Source organism: Pleurodeles waltl, chromosome 3_1 (genome assembly GCF_031143425.1).
Source record: "Pleurodeles waltl isolate 20211129_DDA chromosome 3_1, aPleWal1.hap1.20221129, whole genome shotgun sequence".
Lineage (NCBI taxonomy): Eukaryota > Metazoa > Chordata > Amphibia > Caudata > Salamandridae > Pleurodeles > Pleurodeles waltl.
In genome coordinates this window covers 548,599,958-548,623,765 of record NC_090440.1, presented here as the reverse complement: position 1 = coordinate 548,623,765, position 23,808 = coordinate 548,599,958, and the positions used below count along the sequence as shown (strand labels likewise).

At 45.2% G+C, this 23,808-nt stretch overlaps 1 protein-coding gene across 1 annotated transcript in view; it reads left to right on the top strand.

The window, feature by feature from the left end:
- Positions 1–23,808, top strand: part of RAB11A (RAB11A, member RAS oncogene family) — a 96,547-nt gene that overhangs the window by 52,478 nt on the left and 20,261 nt on the right. The window contains exons 3-4 of the mRNA XM_069222900.1: positions 6,290–6,483; positions 7,242–7,322. Of these exons, the coding sequence (XP_069079001.1) occupies positions 6,290–6,483; positions 7,242–7,322 (275 nt within the window). The remainder of the gene's footprint in view (positions 1–6,289; positions 6,484–7,241; positions 7,323–23,808) is intronic.

Below are 23,808 nucleotides of genomic sequence, written 5' to 3'. Positions count from 1 at the left end.
ACTGAATAAAAGGATGGATAAACAGGTAAAAAAGTTGGCAGTTTTGATGAAAAGTTGAGCCTAAGGTTCCCAAAGGTATCAGTTTTGCTGACTGGTGACTTGAACGCCAAGATTCCCCATAATCCAGCGAAGGATGAGTTCCAAAGGGAGACAGAAGAGGCTCTGGGCATCCCAGGCCAGTTCCTGTGGGACCATCAGGGGGATGAGAGAGGGAGACAATTGAGTATGTTGCTTGATCGTTTGAACTTGATAATTATTAATGGTAGTTGTGTAGGGGGATCAACTGGCTCAGCATACCTTTGACAATGGTAGGGTGTCTACATTGATAGAGTATGTAATGATCTCCATAGAAAACGTTGGTATAGTTAAGGATTTAGTCGTGGGTGATCGACTAGGTAGTCATCATAAGCCTTCTAATACTGCGTAAGGACGCACATGTTAGAGATTTTTGGATAATTAGAGCACTAATTCACTGTTTGAAGGAGCGTAGGCTGGCATGGACTGGAAATTTGAAACACTACACTAAAAATAGGATGGAGGGATTACTGAAAGATCAGTCCACTTTGCCATCTCTATTTATTGTGCAGGAGTATGAGAATTTAATCACCTTGATAGACAATATGGCATCAGTAGGCTTAAAGCGGGGATGAGGTAGAAAGGCTGGCTCTGCTGCTAAGGCAGTATTAAATAAGAACATAAGGGAGGCTTTTGAGAGGGGTGGGGAGAGTAAAGATTATGTGAATAGGTGCCGGAGGAGAAGCTATAGAAAGAAGAATAGCTTGGGAGGAAAGGAAGTGTCTGTGGACAAAGGCATTTGGCTCCCTAAGATCGGGAAGTACTAAGGTTTTTGGAAGATAGTAAATGGTGTGTTGGTGGTGGACAAAGATATTGTCACGGTTCCGTCTCAGAGGAAAACTGGGCAACTTGTATATCAGAACTGTGTAGACTTAGAGGTGAATGTGGGTGGATTGGGGAGCCTGAGGGTTTGGCCCTTAGATTCAGGGGGTGTGGAGAGCCATTTGATCCCATCAGAGAGTATCAAATCCATTATAAAAGCACTAAAAAAAATCTAGGACTCGGGCCCTGATGGTATTTCCTCTGATATAATGAAACTTAATCAAAGCCTGTTAGCTCAAGGTCTGGCTCCAGCATTTGGTGCAGTAATCCGCGGGCAGGAGATACCAAGTGCCTGGAAAGGCATTATCAGGGTCCCATTATATTAAAAAAATGGAAGCAGGAACTTCCGTCAAGTTGCTGCATGATCACATTTCTGAGCATTCCCAGCAACGTATATGCAAAGCATCTTTGGGGGTGTTAAAAGATTGTGTAAGAAAATAGGTTTTCGTAAAGGCTATTTAGCAAAGGATGGTTGCAGAATATTACATTTTTTGGCCCAAAAAATCGCCTTTTAAAAAAACTACTTTGTGTCATATTGATTTGTCAACAGTGTTTGACAGTATAAATAGTCCTTCCATCTGGGAGAAGATGAGGAAATGGGGGCACCCTCCAGGTTTATTAAAGTTGATTATTCAATTACACGAAGGCTCGTGGACCAGGGTTAAATTTGGGGGAAATGGAGCATTGTCAAGAAAATGTAATACTCCCAATGGATTAAGGCGGGGTGGATGCTGCCTCCGTTCCTGTTCTCCATGTATATTACAGATGCAACGGTAGGACTCGTTCAGGTCCGATCTTTTCCACCTCAATTAGGCAATGAGGCCATCTCCATAATGTTTTATGCCGGGGATGCAGTTTTATTGGCTCTTACACCGGTTAGTCTTCAGAGGCAACTAGATGTTTTTGTGTAATATTGTCCAACGATTTGAAAATAAATATGGTGCAAACGAGAGTAATGGTTTTCTCAAAAAGGGTGGTCCAGAACAGGAGGCTTAAGTGGTGGTTATGTGAATACGTAGTAGACTTGGTGAAGGAGTACCATTTTCTTGGTCTCCTTTTTAGATCCAACCTTAATTTTGTGCGTCATATTGACCTCCAGGAGGCTAGTGCAAAGGTTATTGCAGGTGCTTTATATAAGGTGGACTTAGCATTGGATCACAAGTCCATTGATGTTCTTAGAGAGACCTATAATGCCAAAATTGTTAGCCTGTTACTGTATGGATGTGAGATTTTGCCAGTAAAATACTTGAGGAGGGTTCAGTCCATCGAAATTTATATTTGGAGAAAATGTCTTGGCCTTGCAAGTCTACTATTTAAATTCAAACAGCGGCTCCTTAAGTATGGACTGACTCTCCTTAAAACTGAAGAGGGCTCTTTGGGGTAAATAATACAATATTTTTTGCAGAAATAACAGGCTGGTCAATGGGCTGTTCATTTTCTTGAAATGAAGGAGTCTCTGGAGGTCCCAGTAGGGGGTAGAGCTTCAGAACATGTCTAGAGCAAAGCAGAAACAAACATTAAAAGTCTTAGTGAAAGAGTGTTCTAGATGGTGTGATCTAGAGCATGCGCGTAATAGAGACAATTTATTTCATCTACACGGGTCTAACTATGGGGTGGGAGGGGGCACATTCATTCTTACATGCATGACATAAAAAGTGGCTGTATTAGAAGGTGGGCCCTGAAGGTTAGGCTGGGGCAAGTCCCAGCGTTTTTGAGGTGAAATAGATCCAGACAGACAGGGGTTGAAAGATTAAAGTGCCTCTTTTGACAAAAAGCATAATTACCCTTTTTTGCACTTACTTATAATTTGTACATGTTTTGATGATGGTAGAAGAACATTGGACTTAAAGACAGAAATTTTAAAAGGAATAGTCCAATGCACGAAGATAATTGATATTTGTTGAAATGTGATTGATTTGTAGTTTAAAAAATATGTGCCGGTTAGGCAGCAGGCTAAAAGTATTATCTTTGAGTAGGAAAATATTGTTTTTATAGTTGGTGTGCAAAAGTATTCGTTATTAGAGTAATTGAAGTTGTATTTTAAGCAGTATGAAGTATGTTTTTATTTGTATGTATATGAAATGTTTGTATTGACTTATTGGCACAATATCAGATGACTAAATACATTTTAAATACTGATTTATTTACTTACAAGCTCTTTTGGTCAAAGGTGCTATTGAGAGGGTCCTGCACCAGAAGTATGTCATTGTTGCTATTTCAGCTACTTTATGCTGCCCAAAGAAGATGGAGACGTATCCTATTTCAGTCCTGCACCCTTACAATGCTTTCTTTCGGAAAGAGAAATTTAAAATGCTCAGATTGGCCCAGGTCTTGTCTGCCCTCGACCCTGGAGACTGGATGCTAGCATTGGACCTGCAGAACGCCTATTTCCATGTTCGTATCCTGAGTGCCTATCCTCATGCTCTGCAGTTCGTGGTGAGACAGGAGCATTTTCAGTTTACTGTCCTCCTTTTGCTCTCACCAGTGCCCCGCAGGTGTTTCAAAAAAAGTGATGGCCGTGGAGGCAGAACGTCTTCGGATGTCGGGGTGTACCAGTCTTCCCCTGAATTGATGACTGGCTGCGAAAGGCGGCCTGTTCCCAGGCAGTTATCAGCCACCTCCATACGATTATGAACATCCTATCGTCTTTAGGGTTTACTCTATGTGCCAAAATCTCATCTGACTCCTTCTCAGACCCCCACCTTCATCTGAGCCACCCTGAACCCAGTTCTGTTTCATGCCTTTCCCCCCGGCTAAGATACTGGGACATTCAGGCTATGAACCTGATCTTTCAGCCTCTGATCTGGAATTCAGTGAGGTGAGCTCTGCGGCTGCTGATTCTGATTAACTCTGCATCCTACTAGTCAAGCACGCCAGGTATATGTGGGTTTTGCAGTAGGATCTGAAATCTCAAAGGGCCTAACATCAAGGGAACCTCTGACCACGTTCAGATTTTGGAGGCGACTCCAAGGAATCTGCAGTGTGGTTGTTGGAACGTGAATGGTTCTGCGACAGTCCCCGCTCCCTTTCTCACTCTGAGCTAACTGTGGTGATGGAAGTATCTCCTTTGGGCTGGTGCAGCCACCTGGGAGATATGGAAATCAAGGGCCTTTAGTCTCTCGTGTACCGGATCCATATCAATATTCTGAACCTGAAGGCTAAACACTTGGAAATCCTTTCTTCCATCCGGGAAAGGGAGGCTGGTTCAGGTGCTCTGAGAACACAATTCATGGGGTACTGCAACAAAGAGGGTGCTTGGGGTTTTGTACTCCGTGCCAGGAGACCTTGCCCTTTTGGAAGTGGCTTGACCACCAAAGAAGTTTCCTGATGATGAACCACCTGGAAGGAACTTTGGATGCCAGGGTGGAAGCGCTCAGCTGCCGGTGCCTTGCATATCACGAGTGGCAGTTGCATCTGGAGTTGGTGAGGTCCCTTCCATGAATGGGGAAAAGTTTGGCTAGATCTGATCACCGTCTCTGAGAATGTTCAATGCCAGCATTGCTTGTTAGAATTTCCAAGGCATCTCTCACTGAGAGATGCATGCCACCTCACTTGAAACGCCGAACTTCTGATATGCCTTTCAGGTAGTACCTCTCCTGCCCGAGTTATCAGGAATAATCAGGTCCAAGTCATCCTGGTGGCTGTAGATTGGGCACAGAGAGTTTAGTAAGCAAAACTCCTGGTCTTGAGGGTTTGTCTTCCGATCAGAACCCTTCTGTCGCATTAACAGTTCAAGGTTTTGCACCCCAATCTTCTCTTTCTTGCTTGGAGATTGAGAGGCAGCAGTTGAATGCCTTTCACCTTCCTCTAGAGGTAGTGGTTGTAATCTTAGCAGCCATGTCCCTCATGAAAAACTGTATATGCCTGTTAGCTCAAGTTTGTTGTCTGGGGAGACACACCAGATTGATTCCTCCCCCCACACCACCCCAGGCCTAATTATCTAACTTTTTTGGTATGTTTGTCTCTTGCCCAGCAAAGGTTTGCTTTAGGCATGGTTAAAGGTCATCTTTCAGCCCGATCAACCCTTCTTCTTTAATTCACCAATTGTAATGTGATTTTTGAACGGGCTTCAACACATTTCCTCCTCCTTTTGTGATGCCCTAAGGGGACATTAACATGGTCCTCGCTTACTTGATGTGCATTTCAATCGAACAGCTTCACAGCTGCCCCTTATGGCTGCTTACTATCAAGACTGTTCCTCGCCCCCTTAGCATGGAGTGTCAGTGAGCTTTAGATTATTTGTGTTAATCCACCCTATAACCACCTTCTTACAAAATAGACTTGTTCTACAGACTTTGGCATCTTTTCTGCCAAATGTTTTGATGCTGATCCATGTCGGTCAGACCATCACCCCGCCAGCTTTCTACACTCCACCTCACCCCTCTAAGGAGGAGCAGGAGGAGAGCCTCCATTGTTTGGATCCCAAGAGCGCATTGAGCTTCTACATAGATCACACCAGAGAACACCATGTGGACAGTCAGCGCTTTGTGGGGTCGGCTGGTGCAAGAAAGGGGAAAGCGTGCATAAGGAAACCATCTCCTGCTGGATCGTGCTCTGCATTAGGATCTGCTACGCAGTGGCTGAAAAACAACTTCTGGAAGGACTTCATTTCTACCAGGCAAACGCTGATACCACTGTGCTAGCACATGGAGTACCAGCTCTAGGCATATGCCTCATAAATTTACAAAGCACTAGTGTCTGAACAGCCAGGTCTGTCAGGAGGGGCGTTTTGCCTGCTCAGTCCTGCAAGACTTTCTAGTTTGAGTCCAATCAGAGACCCGCATCCAAAAGGTACTGCTTTGGTAACTATTCAAAAGGTGAAGAATCTGCTGCTAGTAGTCTCTACCAGAAGAACAAGTTACTTACCTTGTGTAATGTGCTTTCTGGTAGAGACTATCTAGCAGAAGATTCCTCACAGACCCACATATCATCTTGTTCTGTGATTGGACTCACATTGATAATATCCCAAGTCTAGGAATCCGCACACTACTCATGACCAGTTCACTCTTCACTCTTTGGGCTTTACACCTGGGGTGTGGACAGCCTCAAAAGCAACTGACATCAGCAGGGAGGTGTGGCTCCTATATGGGCCCTCAACGTCATTTCTGTAGCAGAATGGCATCCGTGTAGAGCCATTCAGCACCATCTCGCTGAGGTACTAATGAAAAGTTTCTGAAACCAGTCTAACACCTAGGGAATATTCCAAAGATGAGAAAGCTAGCTAGTCTGTACCAGAAAAAACATTATCGAAGGTAGGTAACTTGTTCATCTGGTGCCTTTGAGCTAGTCAGACGTTGGTACATAATAATTTTGGGATGGGTAGGGTTAGAGCCGACATCCATAGTAAGAGAACAAAGTTGACTTTCTACAAACACTTTTATTTTCGTTGCAGGTATTATCGTGGTGCTGTTGGAGCACTGCTTGTGTATGACATTGCCAAGCACCTGACTTACGAAAATGTTGCACGGTGGTTGAAGGAACTTCGTGATCATGCAGACAGCAACATCGTCATTATGCTAGTGGGCAACAAAAGTGACCTGCGTCACTTGCGAGCAGTTCCTACTGATGAGGCCAGGGCCTTTGCAGGTGGGTGAAAGTGTTTCTAAAAATAAAAATAAAAAAAAACAAGGTGTAAATCCTCAATCTGAAACTGGTCTGGAAATAGTAAATGCACTCTTTTTTTGTGGCTTACACTCGACTTGCATTACAAGGGAATGATGGATTAACTACAGGGGCAAGACTCCTACCCAGCCCCATTTTATTGAAGCAATTAAATTGTCTAAATATGTTCTCCCCACTCACTTTGCAGCCAGCCTGCCACCTTCTCTCCCTCACCCTTCTTCACTAATGTAATCAGAAATGCTAATGGAACCCAGAGCAATTTGTTCATCCCTGGCCTAACTAGTAGCATTCTCTGTGCCTTCCTTGCGAGTATTTACCTGTTTTTATTTACCTGTTTTCATACTTTTTTTATTTGATACACTGATATAATTCTCACTCTGCACCTCGAGAAACAACACTTTCATCCTTTTCCTGGAGTCTCTACCGGTGTACCCATCAACCATTCATTTGCTGTTGGTGTCGTAGGACAGCAGCACATCTTTCTGATGGATCACATTTGCCCTTTCACTAGGGTTCAGTCAAGGAAGTGAGGTGTGCCAAAGATTATTAAATGGATGGGAATGTTTGGCATGCCCTGTTATATGTGCTGGTTGTAAACCAACCCTACCATCAACAATTGTTCAGGCCTTTGTAGGTGGGTGGATTATGGCAATGGAAATTGCTCAAGGGTTAGTCTGCCAAAAGCTAAATGTCTATTAAATTAAATATTCTCTTGTCCACAGAAAAGAATGGTCTGTCTTTCATCGAGACATCTGCACTGGATTCCACTAATGTAGAAGCTGCTTTCCAGACCATCCTCACAGGTGAGACACAGGAAAAAGTTGACATTTGTGGGATGCTTAGGATGTTTTGGAAAGCTAGCAGCGATTTGCAGTTTGCGTGTATTATAAGATGTCTCGGTAGCCTAACGTTTTATGTAATTAATACCATAATTTTTACCCAATAATTCCAGACTGGTTTCTTCATGTGGGAAATGTGACAATAACCGGAGTGGGCATATTGGCAGTTTGCCTTGGGGTACGGGGTGAGTGACGAGTGCAAGTTGCTTGGTTTTGCTGATTAACATGCATGTGATGAAAATGATTAACCTTCATGTTTAGTGGAATTGCCCTCCAAAAGTAGCTTTTTGTCTTCATAAATCTAAGTAGATCACTTGCGTTGAAAGCCATACAGTTTCAATGAGTAGCACAGAGTATTGATTGAAAAGGCCTGCAATAGGTGATGAGACAGTGCATTTCACAGATTAGGAACGGGGGGTGGGGGGTTGAGAGGGGGAGAGTCTGTGAGAGAACACCAAGCACAGTTGGGGGGGGTAGAGACACAATTTTAAGAGCACCTTTTAAGGAGGTGGAAATTCTCAGCTGTCTTGAAATCTGAGTGAATGAGTACTGCAGTTCCCTTTTTGGACTTCTAAAGTGTTGGTCCACCCAGAGGTAAACAGGGTAAACCAAATCCAGGATGGAAGGAGATAAAAGTTGCTGCCTAGAGAAACTTGTCAAATATCTCTGCTGCTTGAGCCTGCGGTTTATCGATTTATCAGGTGGCAATTCATAACCGATTTACCTGATTTTAACAGGATAAGATACATATGTTTGTAGCATATGTAGTTGGTGATACACATGCTATGCATGCTCTTGTCATCTAGTGTTGGATTCTGATGTTTGCAGCTTGTTTTAGTCACGAGGTATAGCTACTCCTCTCTTCGCTGGTGATGCACTTGAGCAGAGGCTCCATTGTTAGATTGTTTTATCCGCCTTCTGGTTTGGACTTGTACCTAGCAGACTCCACGTTAGGCATCTAAAAGCCTTTACTTCCGGACCCACTCAACTGCTCTCACATGCCACAGAAGAACCTTGCTGAATCTTCTGTCCTACTTGGTAGTTGTTGACAAACATTAGCAACTGGACTCTGCTCTCCGCCTGGGCCTTACCACCCATTGCCGCTGGTGCCCCATCAATAAGAATGCTAGGTCAGTGATGAAAAGGACTCCTTTTCAGTAAAGCCCCAGTGCCACTCCAGGTTCCCCTGAACTGACCATCATCAAGTCTGCAATTTCTGCCTCTCCCCTAAGCCTGATGAGACATTGTGCCAGACCTGCCTTTCTTTCTGTTCGAGGAAGACCCTTTGGTATCTTCTAAGGAAATGTAATTTACCTTTCTAAGTTGCTTTACCACGACTGCCTCCTTCAAAGCCTAGGGTGCATAAGGACAGGGGCACTACCCCCCTCACTTCTCAATGACCTCCTACCACTCCACTACTATTGCCACCATTTTGTCTACCTCCTCCAGCTTCGAGGCTGAGGTTGCCACATTTTTCCTCTGGGAAGGGTAGTCTACCTGGCAAAACCTTCCTCCCCTGATAATACTACCACATGTTACTTTTCATAAAGTAGAGTTGCACGTCGCCCAGGAATCCTTACCTCCTGTTAGGATCACTTTCAAAGACCCTGCATGCCCTTTAGCTCCTCACAATGGTGAAAGGGAAGCTTAGGACCACATCTGAGATATTCAAACTGCCAGTCAAGGCTCTGGGCCATCACACCTAGGGTCGACAAAGTACAAACCCTTACCTAATGACCCTCCCTACATGCATGTCTATGCTTCTCCAAAATCTGCCGCGCTCCACACTATGCAGAAATGTGACTACTTTCAGGGCACCCTACCTCCTGATAAGGAGAGTAAACTGATTTACGCAGCGGGCAAGAGGGTGGCAATACAATCTGACACACACTAGAGGATTGGCAACTCGTTTGGTTTGCTCTCCTGATACAACAGGGCACATTGGAAATAGATGGAGGACCTTCTCCAACACCTTCCACTGAGGAGTATTGGCAGCATGGGCAAGAGCTGGGTACAGTGGGCAAGACCATCTCAAAAGGTGCTATTTGCAGCACTCTAAACACAGCTGACGCTGCGGCTGGGGGAGGGGGAATGTGGAGGGAATTAATACCAGAATTTTGGTCACTCATCGTGCCTGGCTCAGTGTCTGGCTTTGAGCCAGAAGTACAGCTGCATCTGCTGAAGCTGTTGTTCGACGGTGCACGCCTCTTGGTACTGCAAGTAGACCAGATGTTTTAAAAGCTCCAGAAAGACACAGACAGGAGATCATTGTTGGTACTGCCATTCTTTGAGGGCCCTTTCGAGGTTACAATACAGGGGAGGCTGTAAGATCACTTTCCCAGACATTTCCATCACCTACCAGGGGCATCAACAGCAATACCACCAGCAACCAATGCATATTCTAGAGTGGGCTATTGAAGTAGACACAGCAGCATCACAGCAAGGGGGACTGGTCTCAGAGGCCTCAGCTCTAACTAACTGAGCCCCCTCAACAGGTACATTCTCTGAACATTTCTACATGGTCACTCTGCAGAATGTTATCCCTCTGCTGTAGCAAGGTGACTTCATGACTGCACTTGATCTTAAGTTCTCCTTCTACTGCATACCCACCCACCCACCTCACTCATCGCCACTACCTAAATTTTGTGGTAAGTGATCACAATTATCCATTCACAATATTGCCATTCAGGGTCGCCACTGCCCCCAGAGTATTTACAAAACGCCTCACTGTGATAGAAGGAAGGAGCTGCATTCACGTTTTTCCTAGCCTAGTTGATTGGCTGATCAAGAGTGCAAATAAGTAACTGTGTTGTGCTCGCACACAAGCCACTATATCCCTCCTCCTCCTTTTGGACATCACTATAAATACCATCCTGTCTCACCTTCAGCTCCTTTATGTTGTACTCTATCCAGTCACCAAAATGTTTTACCCCATTTGGTCACTGGTGCAAGCATTCCAGCAGATACTGCCTTTTTCAGCCAAAAACAGTCATGCCCTTCTCGAAATGATGGCCTCATGCATAGCTATAGTTCCCTGTGCTAGAGTTCACATGTATCTGCTGCAGCAATGCCCTTTAGCTCATAGGTTACAAGCAAAGGGTCAGTGGGAGGATCTAGTGTTGATACAGGCCAACACCCATCACTCTGCAGTGGTATAATAGCATCAATCTGTTGCAGGGCTGGCCCTTTAGAGATCCAGTTCCACAGGTGGGGAGAACCTCTCCAGCAACTGACATTTTAGGGCACATGGTTGCCATAACAAAAGGCCACTACATCAATTGGGTCAGAAACCGCTAGGCACCAAGGATTTTTTGTTGTTGTGTTTTTTTTAAGGTCAGTTTCACACAAGGGGAGCAACGTCTTAGGCAAGAGTCGCTCCCTGTGGGTACATTTATTTTAGGCCATTTCTGCCCCCCTTGGAGGCAGATCGGTCTATTTCTATTACGCCGATCCACTTAAGCACCAGGGATTGGTGTGTACCTGTGTGTTCTGTTTGGGGGAGTAGCCCCTTGGGCAAGGGTCACTCCCTATGGGGGCACATTACTTTTGGCCATATCTGCCCTCCTTGGGGCAGATTGGCCTATTTGTGGAGGGTCCATCTGCCTCCAAGGAGGGCAGAAAGCCCACCAGAGAAGATGTTTTTTTTTTTTTTGTTTTTTTTTTTTATAGAGGGTGGAGGTATGGCCACCCACACACACACACACACACACACACACACACACACACAAAAAAATTGGGCCAGGTGGGGCAATTACCCCCGATTCACTGGGGGGGGAAGGGGGTTGCAGAAAACCTACTAGAGGCTAGAGGCCCGGGAATTAAAAAATAAATAAATAATAGTCTGGTGGTGGCTACCTACCAGTATGGGCGCATGGTTTTGCCACCCCAACTGACGGGGGTAACAGTCTTTCAGCTCTTCTCCCCCCGCACACTAAAACATCTTATCCCACAGCAAGCAAGAGGACATTTGATTATTTTGTGTTTTGGTTTAACATTTGGGCCATGAGAGCTTGGCTGACTCTCAAAATCATCCCACTTGGAATGGTGAGGGCAGCACTTTTTGGACTTTGTGACGCTGCCTTGAGGAAAAATCCACAAGACCTAAACACATCTGAAAACTAAACATCTGGGTGAGTCCAGGGTGGTGTACTTCATATGGACCCCGCACCATTTTCTTACCCACAATGCCCTGCAAACCTCCTACTTTGCTGGAAATCACATATTTTTCCCCACATTTTTGTGATGGAACCTTCCAGAATCTGAAGAAATCCACAAAATTCCTACCACCCAGCATTGTCTTATCTATACCAATGAAAATTCTGCCCCACTTGTCAGCCTAAAAATGTGTTTTTTTTTTTTTTCAAACTTCCTTTTTGGACCCCCTCAATTTCGACATGTTTTTGGCTCTTCCCTGTCGCAGGCACTTGGCCCACCTACGCAAGTGAGGTATCCTTTTTACTTGGAGGCTGAGGGGGAACGTTGGGTGGTAGGAAATTTGTCCCGGTGTAGTGATCCCACACAGAAATGTGGGGAAAAAAGTGATATTTTTTAAGCTAAATTTGAGATTTGCTGAGGATTCTGGGCAAGAAAACACTGTGGGATCAACGCAAGTCACACCTCCCTTAACTCCTTCAGGTGTCTAGTTTTCAGAAATATTTGGGTTTGGTAGCTTTCCTTATAAGGCTGCTGAGTCCAAGACCAAAAACGCAGGTGCCCTGCTCCTCCCCCTCAATTTGGCCTGGATAGTTTGTGGACAAAACGATATGAGGGCCTAAGCATGAACTTCCCCAAATAGCCCAGCAAAGGCCTGGCACCTGAGTAGGAAAAGGCCTGGCAACGAAGGGGTTAATCTCGAGCTGCTTGCTATTTAGGTAGCTCTCTAGGCTTTATTTCACCACAACTTGACCGCTATATATTATCCCCAAAACCAAGGCAGCACACACTCGCCTCAGCGGTGAGTGCTAGCACCTTTGAATACACCTCTGGGGAGGTGGGAGGGGGGATTGGGGGATGGGAGGGGAGAGGTACCTTCAGAGAGTGTACTTCTATTTTACAGACCTGCTCAGCAGGATGTGTCTGAAGTCCGTGAGTGGGAACTTAACCCACAATTTATTCTCCCATCATTGGGGAGGTTCCAGAGATTGACCTCTTCACCACCAACCAAAACACAAAATGCCAAAGCTTGGTCTGAGGTTTCCCACACCCATAGTACACAGGCAATGGTATAAAGATTAATTAGTCACAGATGTTTGCCTACTTTTTCCGCCTCTCCCACTCCTTTCGTATGTGGCCCAGAAGCTTCAGCAAACCTCCTTTGCTCTCGTCCTGGTGGCTAGCATGTGAGCTAGACAGTAAGGGGTTCTCGGCTCACATAGAGATGTCCAGTTGCTCCCCATGAGAAGCTAACAGGCTGGATCTATTCACTCATAACTAAGGTGCAATCAGACACCACAACCCCAGGGAACTCACTATAACCATGTGATTCCTGAGGTCCTAGAGTTTGGCTGTCTTAATTCTCTTCAGGAGTGCATGTTTATCCTCAAAGAAGCACACAGACCCACTATGCAGGCCTGTTATGTTGCCAGGTTGAAAAGCTTTGTCCATTACTTTATTTCTAAGCTCTTAAATCTGCTTAAGCCTACAGTTCAAGATATTGTCTGCTATCTCTTTCATTTACATCAATGGGGTCTATCTTACACTTCCATATGCCTCCAATTAGTCGCTGTGGCAGCTTGCATGCATAATAGGCAACACGCTTCCTTATTCAGAATCTGTCTACAAGGCTTTTATAGTAGGACTCAAATAAGTTATTCCACCCATGATACCCCTTAGTCCCTGTCTGGAGCCTTAACAATGTCCTTACCAGACACTTTGACCCTCTTTCGAACTGCTACAGTTTTGCCCTTTACTGCAAGGTTGGTTTCCTTGTCACTATTAACATCATTAAGGCATATTAGAGAATTGCAGGCCCTCACCCTTGAAGAGCCTTTCTTTCAAGTTCATGAGAACAGGACTGTACTTAGTACCAGTCCTAAATTTCTCCGTAAGTTGGTATCCTCCCATCTCACCCACAACCAGACTCAATCGCAAAGAGGGCCCTTCACATGCTTGATATTAATGGTACCCTCGGGTATCACATTGATAGGACCAAGCCCTTTAGCAAAACTCAGCAATTTTTTTTGTCTTTCGCCAAACCACACCAAGGACGCAAGATGAATTGTCAAATGTATCCAATCTTGCTACCTGAAGGCTAAAATAAATTTGTGTGCCCCTCCCAGGCCTCATCCTACTTGCAAAAAAAGGAGCCACTATGGCTTTTGTTGTAAATATACCGATACCTGATATTTGTAAAGCAGCAACTTTGTTGACCCCACACACCGTAGTATGGAGAGGCTCGTGGTGAAAATAACAAAGGCATTAACAAGTAGTTACAAAGTTAATGGGGCTCTCCTATGCAAGATCTGTTGGCTTTGTCAATGTCTTTTAGCCATGTTGTACAGCAGCATGGCTGCTGTGCAGCATAGCTAGAAGTTTAAAAACAAAAAAACCTCAGTAATTTGGCCACCGCTGGCCATGACGCAATTATTATTATTATTATTTTTTTTGGGGAGGGTGTAGAGGACGATGAGGCAAGCAACTCAAAGTGGGATGATGGTGTGACAAAGCGGCAGCAAGCAACAAGGACGCTGCACGCAGACATGTATACTCATACGGTGCTGTAAAATGCAACTAAAAGAATAACAAGCATTTACAATGCATCGGGTCTCGCGTTTGCTCATGTTAGCGCTGATCGCGTTGTAAACTCCTAACCCAACTTTTCACCTGTCGGGCAAAAGTGCATTTATGTACATAACCCGAAAAAGTGAAATCAAGTATGTAGAGCGCTCGACTTCTGCCAAGCGAGATCGGGTTCGTAAATTAAAGAAAAAAAAAAGTCCACAAGCCCGATGGAAAACAGCGAGCCTCGCATGTTTTCTGTACTTGGTCGCTGCGCTGGAGGAGGGCTAGCCACCGGAAAAGGCATGACATATGCGTGCCTTCGACTAATGAAAGCAAGCAGATTTTATTAGGGAAGCCCACCAACCAATAAAAAAACACTGACGTGAAGTTGACAGGGCTCCGAGCCCTTTTCTAAATACTAAAGAGTCTCACTGTGAAACGCATGCGTGACCCTAAAAAGTACCTCCAAATGCACGAGCAGTAGAACACACTGGGCTTAAAAGCAATAATTAGGCCATACTCCAGGGAAAGGAAAAACTCTTGAAAAGGAAGTTAAGCCTGTACGTGCTGGCCAAACGTGAGTCTGCAAATAAGTGGCAACGAAGCCAACCAATGATAGCAGTGGGCAGGCTTTAAGCCTCTTGTAAGTAAAGAAAATGTTTTGAAAGAAATAGTCCATGTACTGTCCTAGGTAAGATCTAATAAAAAAAAACTGTTCCTGACCAAGTAACTACTAAGTAATTTTAGGAAGGCGCACAGGATGTGTGCAGCCAGTGTGTGACCTAGGAGGAAACCAACGTCAAACACAGCTCTGTAATGTTTTTTTAAGGTTGGACGATTGATGGGCTCCATAATGCTTTTGAAGGTGGGGCGATTGATGGGAACGGTTAGCCTTTATGCCAGTCTCCTAGGGCTAATGAAGAAGAACTTTTTGTAGGAGAGTTTGGTAATCAGTCTGGTTGACAGTAAGGCACTAAGGGCCATATGTATGAACACATTTTCCCATTGACACAATGGGAAAACCCTTTGCTACATCTGGCCCTTAATCCCTGGCCAGGTCTACACTTTGGAACAATATGATAAACGTGTTATATCGCCAGTGAGTCTGCCCTCTTTCCCACCGAAAGTGCAGTGCGCTCACTCTGCTACAGGCTTTAACTGCACAAGTTCTCTTAGTTGAAGTGTGCCTTTGTCTGTCACCTCTACACCAGTCCGTCTTCTAATCCCAGTGGAGGAGTGCGTCTGCACAGCTGGAGGAGACTTGGTTTGATAACTGCTGCTCTGCTGTTCCCAAGTCACCTTGCTTATCTGTGCTTTCATTTAACTCGCGAGGATAGTGGCCTCCGTTCTCATAATGTGACTGTTTATCTTCATCCTCTTATTATCTTAAGTAAATTTACACGGACTGAATAGACGTGTGTGTAACCGTGACCTCTGAAAGCATGTGCTTGGTTCTCACCTGCTCTCAACCACAAACACACAGCATTAAATCTGCACCACGGGGACTGTAGTGATGTTTCTATTACTCACTTAGGAAGGGTTCCTGCATGTGGGCTATGTTGCTCTATTTGCAAGATAATTAAAAAAAACATTCTCCTGAAATAGCTTTATGGCCCAGATATACTACTGATTGTTGTTGCTGGTTCGAGGGCTCAGGGGGTCTGCTCAAGTATGGGAGCCTTCAATATGGATTGAGAAGACATTTCACTGAAAATAGGGTGGCACACATTTTATCTACGCCTGTACATATTTACATTTTTTCCTTCTGCACTAATTCCAATTCTGCCTCTATCTTTTCAATCCAGTAGTGTATTATCGTTAGATTCCTATTCTGAAGGTGTGTTTACCTCAGGCTGTGATTCTGATGGTGTGACAGCCGCTGGTGCTGTTCTGGTGTCTTCACCTTGAGCTGTTATTCCTGAGATTTGTCCATCTCAGTGTGCCATTTCATCTAAGTTTGGCTATGTGTCCATCTCTAGATATTGTTCCGATCCTGCTCCCACCAGGCTGTTTTTGTGGTGTTGCTGTTGTCCCATGGTACTTTTGCAGTCATCAGACATTCCAATGGTACTTGCACCGTGAGCCTTCATTATAGTGATGCTTGCAACTCAAATTTTCATTCCAGTGTACTTTCACCTCAAGCTTTCATTGTCGCTCACACCTCGGGCTCTCATTCTCTGTGAATTCTCCTGGGTGCACGTAGTCCTTCTTGGTATGTATTACCCGTGGGCTATCATTCTGGGTGCAGGGCAAACTTATTCTCGCATTCCACTGTTTATTCCATCTTGAGCCCTAACTCTGGGATTTGCTCCTCATGATAAAATTCTGGGCTTTTATTGTGATGGCGCTTGCACTTTAATTCCTGTTATTATCCGTTCATCTTATATTCTTATTCGGTTATTGCTAACATCGCAGTCTGTTACTCCCAGAATACCTCAGCAGTGTCCTCTTTCTTTTAAAATTTGGAATCTCGTTTTTCTGTAATTTTTGCACCTCAATCCTTTCTTTATTTGGATTAAATTTATGACTAACAAGTAATTCAAAGTTTCAGTAAGTGTGGCTCATTTCTAAACATGTATAAGCGCTGGTGCTCTACTCGAGCTAATCACAATGGTATCTGCATCATTAGAAAAAGGGAGGAAGCCTCAATTGAACATTAGCTTCGAAGTAAGGAGACAAAAGGGTGGTTTTATCTTAAAGACACTTCTTACTCTGAACAACAAAGACTGCAGTTCTTCCACCTCCCCAACATTCACCAGGTAGTGCTGCAGCAAGAATAATCAGCAACTTCTCTGAGCAAAAGGACCTAATCACATTTCTGTAGGAGCCTAGTCTACTTTGTCCTCATTCTTCTTACTTGGTCTCCTCCCTGCTGATACACTTGCGCTATTTAGGAAAACATCATCCCCTTCTTCTGCAGCGGATCAAGCCAGGGGCCTTCAAAATCGAACCTCTCACTGTACTTTGCTTATACATACAATACATGTACTACAATGGCCACATGCATAAACACGCACAACAAGCCGTCGGATGGGATTAGGAACAGGGTACAAATCTGACTGCACATTGGCAAGATATTGTCAGCCAGTGCCAAATAGCTAGTTTTGTGAGTGGGGAAAAAAAGAACCTTCTTTTTCTGGTGCTAACCCCCCTTGTACAGTGTACAGACTGTGTACTAAGGATAAGGATACTCCAGACCATATTTAAAAGTGCTGAATTAGGCTTCACAGATAGCAGGTTCAGACTCTTAATGTTAAATCTTGTGTACACTAAAGAATCGCATGTTTAAGCTGTCTATACACAGTGCTCCACATGTGGGACAATGTCGCTTCTTTTCTCAGCTGAAATCCTCTGATTGCTTGCTATCTCAGAAAGCCTTCTTCCACCTAAAACCCTGCATGAAGAATGGGCCTTGACCTACTTCCACTTGATTCCCCTCCTTTCTTTTTCCAAAGTGACCCTCTTTTTACCTTCCATCCTCTGCATACCGGAGTATAGCCCCATCTCAGTCTCTGCCTTAATCCTTCTTGTAAGTCTGCAGTTGACCATACCTCATTTCATAGATCTCTACCTCTCCTCTTTGAAAACCGACCCCTGTAATCTAACAGTACCTTCTCTCCACTAGCCTATTTTTCTCTCCAACCATTCACCTGAAACCACATAGCCACTATTAATGATCACTTCTATCTGACACTGGTTTCATCCTGAAGTACATGCATGCAGTGTTACTTCTTGAGAGCAAAGCTAATCGCAGTTACCGCTAGATTAACTGCTTGAGTTCTGAAGTAGCCTGCTACTCGCCATAAAACACTTTAGTGGCTCGTCAGAGGTGTAGTATGCGCTATATAAATACAATTAGAATTTCTGTATTTAATGTTGAGCTTGAAAGGATGTTCAGTTTCTGTAATTTTAATGTTCCTTTTCCCTAGTTATTGCCTCGTACAAGAGAACTTGAAAAAGTGCAGGCTGATGCCCTTTAGACAATACAGAGGGCAGTTTACTTGCCTTTGGAGTGATATTTTCTTTTTCTGCACTATAATATAACCTGATGAGTGTCAGTCAGCAGTACTCTTGCTAATTGGATTAATGGTGGTGGGCAAACGGCTGGAGACTGTTTTTACTGGTTATTGGGTCTGCTAGTTTACAAGTGTTTAAATGTTATTAGATCTTGCAGATATTTTTCCAGGTTTCCATTTAAATCTTCATTTGACATCCCCAATTCAAATCTAACATTATTTCTTCTTGCTTTCTTCTAATTCGGATGAAATATTAGGGAGAAGAAATTGCCCTCTAGCTGTGGTTTCTATTACAAGTGCAAGTAGGTTTCAATAAGGGTGAACTTTGCTTTCCTGATGTACTGTGGTCTGAAGGAAAATGTAAGCCTTGGTGAAAATGAATGTAGATGTAATGCTTAGTAAGCCAGCATTACAACATTATAGTAAGATCAAATGGTATTCAATGCCCACCACTAGCTTAAATAAAATATTACATTTTACAAAGCAAATTGAGACCACCAGCGAGGGAAAAGATAGGGTTGTAACAATATAAGTGAAGAAAAAAATTCTCTGGTTAAAAAAAATCACATTCAAAGTTAATGAAACCTTCAAATTAATTAAAAACTTCATCAGCAAAAATGAAGATTAAAAATGTAATTGAGTAGAAAATGTCAGCAATGAAAATTAATGGAAAGAAAGAAGTAACTTTAAGAAAGAAGTAAGCAGACAGAAATACTCTAAAAGAAAAATAGGACTCGTATCATTAAAATCGGTATGAAAACAAAATGTGGAAGTAGTAGAAATTGACACCAATGAAAATGGATGGTAAATGTTATTTTAAAAATCAATAACGTAGTCGGTAGTTGTAGGAAGTTGGCTCTGTATGTGCTATTTCAAAGTAAGGAATAGCATGCACAGAGTCCAAGGGTTCCCCTTAGAGGTAAAATAGTGGTAAAAAGAGATAATACTAATGCTCTATTTTGTGGTAGTGTGGTCGAGCAGTAGGCTTATCCAAGGAGTAGTGTTAAGCATTTGTTGTACATACACATAGACAATAAATGAGGTACACACACTCCGAGACAAATCCAGCCAATAGGTTTTGTTATAGAAAAATATATTTTCTTAGTTTATTTTAAGAACCACAGGTTCAAATTTAACATGTAATATCTTGTTTGAAAGGTATTGCAGGTAAGTACATTAGGAACTTTGAATCATTTCAATTGCATGTATACTTTTCAAGTTATTCACAAATAGCTATTTCAAAAGTGGACACTTAGTGCAATTTTCACAGTTCCTGGGGGAGGTAAGTTTTTGTTAGTTTTACCAGGTAAGTAAGACACTTACAGGGTTCAGTTCTTGGTCCCAGGTAGCCCACCGTTGGGGGTTCAGAGCAACCCCAAAGTCACCACACCAGCAGCTCAGGGCCGGTCAGGTGCAGAGTTCAAAGTGGTGCCCAGAACGCATAGGCTAGAATGGAGAGAAGGGGGTGCCCCGGTTCCGGTCTGCTTGCAGGTAAGTACCCGCGTCTTCGGAGGGCAGACCAGGGGGGTTTTGTAGGGCACCGGGGGGGACACAAGCCCACACAGAAATTTCACCCTCAGCAGCGCGGGGGCGGCCGGGTGCAGTGTAGAAACAAGCGTCGGGTTTGCAATGTTAGTCTATGAGGGATCAACGGATCTCTTCAGCGCTGCAGGCAGGCAAGGGGGGGCTTCCTCGGGGAAACCTCCACTTGGGCAAGGGAGAGGGACTCCTGGGGGTCACTTCTCCAGTGAAAGTCCGGTCCTTCAGGTCCTGGGGGCTGCGGGTGCAGGGTCTTTTCCAGGCGTCGGGACTTAGGTTTCAGAGAGTCGCGGTCAGGGGAAGCCTCGGGGTTCCCTCTGCAGGCGGCGCTGTGGGGGCTCAGGGGGGACAGGTTTTGGTACTCAGTCGGAGAGTAGTCCGGGGGTCCTCCCTGAGGTGTTGGTTCTCCACCAGCCGAGTCGGGGTCGCCGGGTGCAGTGTTGCAAGTCTCACGCTTCTTGCGGGGAGTTGCAGGGTTCTTTAAAGCTGCTTCTTGAAACAAAGTTGCAGTCTTTTTGGAGCAGGTCCGCTGTCCTCGGGAGTTTCTGGTCGTCGTCGAAGCAGGGCAGTCCTCAGAGGATTCAGAGGTCGCTGGTCCCTTTGGAAGGCGTCGCTGGAGCAGAGTTCTTTGGAAGGCAGGAGACAGGCCGGTGAGTTTCTGGAGCCAAGGCAGTTGTTGTCTTCTGGTCTTCCTCTGCAGGGGTTTTCAGCTGGGCAGTCCTTCTTCTTGTTGTCGCAGGAATCTAATTTTCTAGGGTTCAGGGTAGCCCTTAAATACTAAATTTAAGGGCGTGTTTAGGTCTGGGGGGTTAGTAGCCAATGGCTACTAGCCCTGAGGGTGGGTACACCCTCTTTGTGCCTCCTCCCAAGGGTAGGGGGTCACAATCCTAACCCTATTGGGGGAATCCTCCATCTGCAAGATGGAGGCTTTCTAAAAGTTAGAGTCACCTCAGCTCAGGACACCTTAGGGGCTGTCCTGACTGGCCAGTGACTCCTCCTTGTTGCTTTCTTTGTTCCCTCCAGCCTTGCCGCCAAAAGTGGGGGCCGTGGCCGGAGGGGGCGGGCAACTCCACTAAGCTGGAGTGCCCTGCTGGGCTGTGACAAAGGGGTGAGCCTTTGAGGCTCACCGCCAGGTGTCACAGCTCCTGCCTGGGGGAGGTGTTAGCATCTCCACCCAGTGCAGGCTTTGTTACTGGCCTCAGAGTGACAAAGGCACTCTCCCCATGGGGCCAGCAACATGTCTCTAGTGTGGCAGGCTGCTGGAACTAGTCAGCCTACACAGACAGTCGGTTAAGTTTCAGGGGGCACCTCTAAGGTGCCCTCTGGGGTGTATTTTGCAATAAAATGTACACTGGCATCAGTGTGCATTTATTGTGCTGAGAAGTTTGATACCAAACTTCCCAGTTTTCAGTGTAGCCATTATGGTGCTGTGGAGTTCGTGTTTGACAAACTCCCAGACCATATACTCTTATGGCTACCCTGCACTTACAATGTCTAAGGTTTTGTTTAGACACTGTAGGGGTACCATGCTCATGCACTGGTACCCTCACCTATGGTATAGTGCACCCTGCCTTAGGGCTGTAAGGCCTGCTAGAGGGGTGACTGACCTATACTTGCATAGGCAGTGAGAGGCTGGCATGGCACCCTGAGGGGAGTGCCATGTCGACTTACTCGTTTTGTTCTCACTAGCACACACAAGCTGGCAAGCAGTGTGTCTGTGCTGAGTGAGAGGTCTCCAGGGTGGCATAAGACATGCTGCAGCCCTTAGAGACCTTCCTTGGCATCAGGGCCCTTGGTACTAGAAGTACCAGTTACAAGGGACTTATCTGGATGCCAGGGTCTGCCAATTGTGGATACAAAAGTACAGGTTAGGGAAAGAACACTGGTGCTGGGGCCTGGTTAGCAGGCCTCAGCACACTTTCAATTGTAAACATAGCATCAGCAAAGGCAAAAAGTCAGGGGGCAACCATGCCAAGGAGGCATTTCCTTACACAACCCCCCCCCCAAACGAAAGAGGATGAGACTAACCTTTCCCAAGAGAGTCTTCATTTTCTAAGTGGAAGAACCTGGAAAGGCCATCTGCATTGGCATGGGCAGTCCCAGGTCTGTGTTCCACTATAAAGTCCATTCCCTGTAGGGAGATGGACCACCTCAACAGTTTAGGATTTTCACCTTTCATTTGCATCAGCCATTTGAGAGGTCTGTGGTCAGTTTGAACTAGGAAGTGAGTCCCAAAGAGGTATGGTCTCAGCTTCTTCAGGGACCAAACCACAGCAAAGGCCTCCCTCTCAATGGCACTCCAACGCTGCTCCCTGGGGAGTAACCTCCTGCTAATGAAAGCAACAGGCTGGTCAAGGCCATCATCATTTGTTTGGGACAAAACTGCCCCTATCCCATGTTCAGAGGCATCTGTCTGCACAATGAACTGCTTAGAATAATCTGGAGCTTTTAGAACTGGTGCTGAGCACATTGCTTGTTTCAGGGTGTCAAAGGCCTGTTGGCATTCCACAGTCCAGTTCACTTTCTTGGGCATTTTCTTGGAGGTGAGTTCAGTGAGGGCTGTCACAATGGATCCATATCCCTTCACAAACCCCCTGTAATACCCAGTCAAGCCAAGGAATGCCCTGACTTGAGTCTGGGTTTTTGGAGCTACCCAGTCCAGAATCGTCTGGATCTTGGGTTGGAGTGGCTGAACTTGGCCTCCACCTACAAGGTGGCCCAAGTAAACCACAGTTCCCTGCCCTATCTGGCATTTGGATGCATTGATAGAGAGGCCTGCAGATTGCAGGGCCTTCAAAACCTTCTTCAGGTGGACCAGGTGATCCTGCCAGGTGGAGCTAAAGACAGCAATATCATCAAGATAAGCTGTGCTAAAGGACTCCAAGCCAGCAAGGACTTGATTCACCAACCTTTGGAAGGTGGCAGGGGCATTCTTTAAACCAAAGGGCATAACAGTAAACTGATAATGCCCATCAGGTGTGGAGAATGCTGTTTTCTCTTTTGCTCCAGGTGGCATTTTTATTTGCCAGTACCCTGCTGTCAAGTCAAAGGTACTTAAGAATTTGGCAGCACCTAATTTATCTATGAGCTCATCAGCTCTAGGAATTGGATGAGCATCTGTCTTGGTGACAGAATTGAGCCCTCTGTAATCCACACAAAACCTCATTTCTTTCTTTCCATCTTTGGTGTGAGGTTTGGGGACTAAGACCACTGGGCTAGCCCAGGGGCTGTCAGAGCGCTCAATTACTCCCAATTCCAGCATCTTGTGGACTTCCACCTTAATGCTTTCCTTAACATGGTCAGACTGTCTAAAGATTTTGTTTTTGACAGGCATGCTGTCTCCTGTGTCCACATCATGGGTACACAGGTGTGTCTGACCAGGGGTTAAGGAGAAGAGTTCAGGAAACTGTTGTAGGACTCTCCTACAATCAGCTTGCTGTTGGTCAGAGAGGGTGTCTGAGTAGATCACTCCATCTACTGAGCCATCTTTTGGGTCTGATGACAGAAGATCAGGGAGAGGTTCACTCTCTGCCTCCTGATCCTCATCTGTTACCATCAACAGATTCACATCAGCCCTGTCATGGAAGAGCTTAAGGCGGTTCACATGGATCACCCTCTTGGGGCTCCTGCTTGTGCCCAGGTCCACCAGGTAGGTGACCTGACTCTTCCTTTCTAGCACTGGGTAAGGGCCACTCCATTTGTCCTGGAGTGCCCTGGGAGCCACAGGCTCTAGAACCCAGACTTTCTGCCCTGGTTGGAACTCAACCAGTGCAGCCTTTTGGTCATACCAAAACTTCTGGAGCTGTTGGCTGGCCTCAAGGTTTTTGGTTGCCTTTTCCATGTACTCTGCCATTCTAGAGCGAAGGCCAAGTACATAGTCCACTATGTCTTGTTTAGGCTCATGAAGAGGTCTCTCCCAGCCTTCTTTAACAAGAGCAAGTGGTCCCCTTACAGGGTGACCAAACAGAAGTTCAAAGGGTGAGAATCCTACTCCCTTCTGTGGCACCTCTCTGTAAGCAAAAAGCAGACATGGCAAGAGGACATCTCATCTCCTTTTGAGTTTTTCTGGGAGCCCCATGATCATGCCTTTTAATGTCTTGTTGAATCTCTCAACCAAGCCATTAGTTTGTGGATGGTATGGTGTAGTGAATTTGTAAGTCACTCCACACTCATTC